This window comes from Octodon degus, unplaced genomic scaffold (assembly GCF_000260255.1).
Source record: "Octodon degus isolate 3935 unplaced genomic scaffold, OctDeg1.0 scaffold00010, whole genome shotgun sequence".
NCBI lineage: Eukaryota > Metazoa > Chordata > Mammalia > Rodentia > Octodontidae > Octodon > Octodon degus.
The window spans coordinates 24,746,810-24,752,809 of record NW_004524586.1 but is presented as its reverse complement, the minus strand read 5'-3'; the positions used below and the strand labels follow the sequence as shown (position 1 = coordinate 24,752,809).

Below are 6,000 nucleotides of genomic sequence, written 5' to 3'. Positions count from 1 at the left end.
ATGTTCAAGGAGGTACTTTTTTTTTTTTTTTTTTTTTTAGACAGGGTTTCACTATGCAATTTGGGCTGGCCTTCTGCACACTTTTGTAGTTCCCAGGCTGGTCTGGAACTCACAGAGATCCTCTTGGAGGCAGCTCCCAAGTGCTGGGATTACTGGTGTGTGCTGCCATGCCTGGTTCTGGGGCCACATGGTGGTCGCCGGCATTGAGACAGCGTGTCTGGGGATCCAGGACCCGGGATCAAACTGGGGTCCTTGTGTTTGCTAGGTAGGTAGGTGCTTATGCCTCTGAGCTATCTCTCCAGCCCCAAGATTGTAGTCTTTTTTTTTTTTTTTTTTTTCTCAATACTGGTGATTGAACTCATGATCTTGTGCTTACCAGGCAGGGACTTATGCCACTGAACTATATCCTCGGCCCTTGGAAAAAGTTTTTATGTATTAAAAGTACCTCAAGGTTCAAAGTATAATGGGCTTATACAGCTCTGTGTGTTTCTTTCTTTCTTTCTTTCTTTCTTTCTTTCTTTCTTTTTTTTTTTTTCTTTTTTTAGTAGTTTCATCTTTTTTTTTCAAAATTTTATTGGTGTTTCTTAATTATAATGTGTAATTTCATTTATAATTATAATTGTCTAATTTCATTTATAATTGTAAATGTGAATGTTTATGATTTTTAAAATATGAAATAAATTACTGTAGGACATGAGAACATGATTTATTAAATTTCTGTTTCAGAACATTCATACTGAATGGTATAGTAAATAAAATTACGATTTTATTTATAGGGCAAAACTGTTAAAGTATCCTATAGATCAGGAATCATTCTTTGGGAATTTTCCTGAACTTTGAAATTTTATTTTATTTTTTGAAATTTTATTTATTTTTTATTCAGGTGTCTGAGGAGTCAAAGCTGACTTTGGATGAATCATGTGACCTTGATGTTGAAAATGAAGAAGTTTTAACTTTGCAAGCGACTCTGGAAGCACTTAGCCTCTCTGAATATGTTAGCACTTTTGAAAAGGAAAAGATTGATATGGAATCTCTGGTATTGATTATAATTTGATTCATTTTTGTTTATTTATTTTTCCTATGGGATTGAAAATTAAGAATGGCTTAAACAGATCAAAGTTTATTCCAGACAAGGTAAAGATTTATGTGTTGTAAATATTTGAGCAAGACATAGTTAGAAAATATGTGAAAGCTTTTGTAAATATGATACAAAACCCAGAATCCATAAAAGACAACAGAGTACATAGCAGGCGGCATCGTAAGTGACATCTAAAGGCTAGTGATAGATTAGGAACACATGTTGCAGGCAGAGGCTTATTTCCTTAATAGTCAAAGCTTATACAAAGCTCTTAGTAAGAAAGCAATAGGTAAACAGGAAAATAGTATAAAAAGATGATTTGTAGAAAAATAACAAGTGGCTTCTTACCGTATGAAAACTTGTAAGAGAAATGCAGATTAGGAATGCAGTAATTATTTTTGACCTGTCAGCTTGAGGAAAGTAGATTTAGTAATATACTGTATGGCCAAGATAAAGAGAAGTGGGCACTATTGTATATCGCTGTTGAGACTATAAATTGGTAGCTTAAATTGGAGTATAAGTTGGTTTTCTTATTTATAATCGATGTAAAACCTTTATGAATAGCAGTTTTGTAGTATCTTTTAAAATATAAAAATTATATGCCTTTTGCCTCACCAGTATTACTATCAGGAATATTTTCTATAGAAGAATATTCACATAAGATCTACAAGGATACTCACTGAGGCACTGTATAATACAGTGAACCTCTTCAGCCGTCTTCAGCATCCACTAGTAGGGCATTTATTAAATGGCTTGTGGTACATGCATGTGGCGGAGTACCACAGTTGTTTAATGAGTGAAGCTGTGTCAGAGGAATTGATCTCAGATATATCATGTGAAAAGAGTGAAGTTCATGCTGTGTGTATGTAGAGTACACACATACAAAAACAGGTAGATGCTATGTACCCATAAGACCCCTCTGCAAGGAGAGGAGAGAATTGGGTAGTAGAGACAGGAATGGAAGGGAGAAACTTTATTGTAGGCTTGACTATAGCTTTAGCATTTGTATGCCATACGTACAGATATTTTCCATTAAAAAAATATCAGAATGTGTTTGGTGTAGAGGCCTAAGATTTGTAGCTTAAGCAGATTGATTATTTAAAAACTAAAAAAAAAAAAAAAACCTTTTTAAAAGCTAACTGGCTCTTAAATTGTTTTAGATGGTTTTTATAATTTGCATAATATAATTCTGTTCATGTATTTCTAGATTAATTGATGTGCTTGTTTTAAAGCTTATGTGTACAGTTGATGACTTGAAGGAAATGGGGATACCTCTTGGACCCAGAAAGAAGATAGCCAACTTTGTAAAACTGAAAGCAGCTAAACTGGTAAAGTTCATGTCTGTGCTCAAAGCCCAGCACTCGTTGTGTTGACCATCTCATTTTTGAAGTTTTATTTATTTATTTATTTTTATTGCGGCACCTTGCCAGGCAAGTGCTTATTCTACTGAGCTATCTCCCCAGCCCTCATTTTTAGAAGTTTTTAGAAAACCACTGCCTGTAGTTAGGTAAGGTAGTTTGCTTCTGCTTAGGACACAGTAATTAATAGAGGTGATGACAGCGTAGCCTCTGGGCTTCCTCAGGACTGATTGTAAATCAAAATAGGCCGACTGACTGACTGACTGACTGACTGACTGACTGACTGACCATCCAGGATTTTTCGGAACCAAGGGAGCTCCTTGAACAAAGTTCACACCAGGTAAACTTTGTAAGTTTCACACCAGGTCTTTGAGGATTTCTTAGTACAAAATTTGCGTATCTGGGAGATGGCTCAGTGGAATAAGCACTTCCCTGGCAAGCACAAGGGCCTGAGTTCAATCCCCGGTTCCACAAAATTTGGTGAATTTCTGGGTGTAAATGAGACATTTGTCCTGTTCCTCAGGTTGACCACTTAAATTAGCTACACTTCTGAGCAATTGGCTTAATTTCACTGGTCTGTATTTTCCTTCATTTCTACATGGGAATGATGATTCTCATAGTTTGGAATGAGCATGAAATATGCACATGATGCTTCACACTCAGCAGTAGCTCACTTTCTCTTTAGTGTTCACCTTTTAGAGAGGTAAGGACATACATACTAAAATATCATTAAACAAACAAAACAAAAAATATTATTTAAAAAGCATTTAAAATACAAAAACTGAGGAAAGCTTACTGGTTTTTTATTATTTTGAGACAGGTTCCCTCTCTACAGTGCAGGCTGGTCTTGAACTCATGGCAATCCTCCTGGCTTAGCCTCCTGAGTGCTGTGATTATGTGTGCAGCACCATGCCTGACATATTTAACTTTATTGATTACGTTAAATTTATAGAGACTGTGATTGCTTAATTAGAAAAATTGTGCAAGCTTGGTTTATTTTTGTGGCAGTAGGTATTTAATTCAGGGATGTTTTGCCACCAACCTATATTCTCCAACCCCTTTTATTTTATCTTGAGATAGAGTTTAGCTAAATTACTTGAACTGGCTTTGAATTTGGGATTCTGCTACCTTCTTTTCTCAAGTAGGTGGGATTATAGGCATGTGCTGTCACTATGCTGTGTTTCTTTGTAACGTTATCATTGTGTTCTTTGATGGCTCTTTGTTCTTTTTTCTGTATTTATTTTTAGATGGTGTCTCTGTAGTCTGGGCTGGTCTTTGTTTTATGTTATGGTTTGTGTATAGGTGTCCCACCTCCCAAAACCTCATGTAGTCATGGAACGGCTTCTGGAGTTTGTAATTGGTTATTGTGGGTGTGGATGCTGTACCTTCCCTGGGGCAGGTAGTTTGCATTATAATGTGAGGTGGAAAGAGAAGCTGGCTGCTTGAGCTGCTGCTACTCCTCCTTTTGTGCTCTTGCTCTTTGCTGCCTGCCCTGAAAGGTTGCTTTCTGCTACGTGTTGCTCTGCCTTGGACCCAGCTGAATATGGACTGAAACCTCCAGTAACTATGAGCTAAATAAATCTTTCCTTCATTTTGAGTGTCAGGTATTTGTCCCAGCTACAAGAGAAGGGTAACTAAGACATTTTGTTTTTCTATTTTGAGACCAGATCATACTATGTAGCCCAGGCTGGCCTTGAACTTGCATTGAGCCTCCTGTGTCAGGTTCCTGAGTATTGAGATTACAGGCGTACACCACCACTTCTGGCCAGGCTGGTCCTTAATTTGAGACACAGCCCAAGTTGGCCTCAATTTTCACTCTCTCTCTCTTTTCTTTTTTTTGGCAGAACTGGGGATTGAACTCAGGCCCTTGCACTTGCCAGGGAAGCACTTATTCTACTGAGCCATCTCCCCTGCCCTTTTTATTATCTCTCTAACAGGATGTTTTTCTACAATTCCATTATTATTGCCTGTTTATTTGATCTGTCTGTCTGTCTGTCTGTCTGTCTGTCTGCTTGCCTGCCTGCCTGCCTGCCTGCCTACCTACCCACCTACCTATTTTTGCAGGACTGGGGATCAAACTCTGGACTTTGTACTTGCCAGGCAGATTTACATCGCTGAGCTATCCCCAACCCTGCCTGTTATTATTAATGCCTAAATCTCTAGTCTTTCTATAATATTGAGGTAGCATGGGTTTTAAATTTTTTTATTAGCACATGATTATGTTCCTCATGGAGAGTTGACACAGATACACAACACATCTGAGATAACATGTTTTATAGTGATAGTTGGGTGTTCAACTTTTTCTCAATATTCTATTAAGAAATTTTGGTATTTCACAGGAACAGAAGAAAACATCAGAAAAGAAGGCAGTTATGGCATCTACAATGAAAGTACAAGAGAACATTCCAAAAGCTAAAGAAATACCCTCTCTTTCCTCAGAAACTAACGAGTCAAAGAGGAAACTTCCAGTTGGTGCTTACATTTGTTCTTTACATGTTGACTATGAGTCTTTTGAAGTTGGCACAGGACAGGTAAGTTTATATGGACCAGGGCTACATGTTCAGTGTTGGAATCGTATATATCTTTATATTGACTTGGTTTTATATTTGGCTTGACTTGATTTTTTAAAATATTTATATAACATTGTGGCTGAGCAAAAAAACCCTGATTTTTAAAATTTTTTTTTTTTATTTTTTTGAGGCAAGGTTTTACTATGTAACCCAGGCTTGGCCTTGAACTCACAGTGCTTCTACTGCCTCAGCCTTCTGCTTGCTGGGATAACAGGCAGGTACCACCCATGTGCAGCTGATTTTTTTTTTTTTTGGTGGAACCGGGGATTGAACTCTGGCCCTTGTGCTTACCAGGGAAGCACTTATTCCACTGAGCCATCTCTCTGGCCCCTTGATTTTCTTTTAGTAAAAACTGTATGCTTTTTATAATCTTGAGAATAAGAGATTGGACATACAGAGAACATCTAGCTTTTGAAGTTGTTTTTATTTTAGTTTTTCTACAACTCATAATTTTTCAGCATTAGTCTTAGGACCACTAGTAATAGAATTATGTACAATTAGAAAATTAAGTATAGAATGTACCTGAATTTCTGTGAGAAATCTGCTGTATTCACTCACGTTTTCTAGTATTCAGAATTCTTACCTTGAGGAAAAATTTGTATAAAAATTAATCAGGTAGTTGAAATTAACTACATTTAATAATATGCTTTAAAATACACCTCACTGGCTTAGAAATATTACAGTTCTTGTAGACTATGTTACTTTCAACCTGTTTGCAGTTGTTCATATAGTGTGAGGATTCATTGCCATTAAGAGGGTTCATGGAGGCTCAAATGGAACTTACCGTTTGATTATATGTTTGTTCAATCATAAACTCTTGGGCCAGTGAGATAGCTCAGTGGCATAGCACTTGCCTGGCAAGTGCAAGGTCCCAAGTTTGATCCCGGGTACTGGAAAAAAAAAATCTTAATGATTACAGTTTGAAATGTCTATCTTTTTCAAATATGAACAATTTTGGCAGACTGACAAATAAAAGGTATTTCATTACCCCCTT

At 36.9% G+C, this 6,000-nt stretch overlaps 1 protein-coding gene across 1 annotated transcript in view; it reads left to right on the top strand.

Moving 5' to 3' along the window:
- Sec23ip (SEC23 interacting protein) overlaps window positions 1-6,000 on the top strand; it is a 45,568-nt gene that overhangs the window by 23,201 nt on the left and 16,367 nt on the right. The window contains exons 11-13 of the mRNA XM_004625617.3: window positions 884-1,036; window positions 2,311-2,406; window positions 4,776-4,967. Of these exons, the coding sequence (XP_004625674.1) occupies window positions 884-1,036; window positions 2,311-2,406; window positions 4,776-4,967 (441 nt within the window). The remainder of the gene's footprint in view (window positions 1-883; window positions 1,037-2,310; window positions 2,407-4,775; window positions 4,968-6,000) is intronic.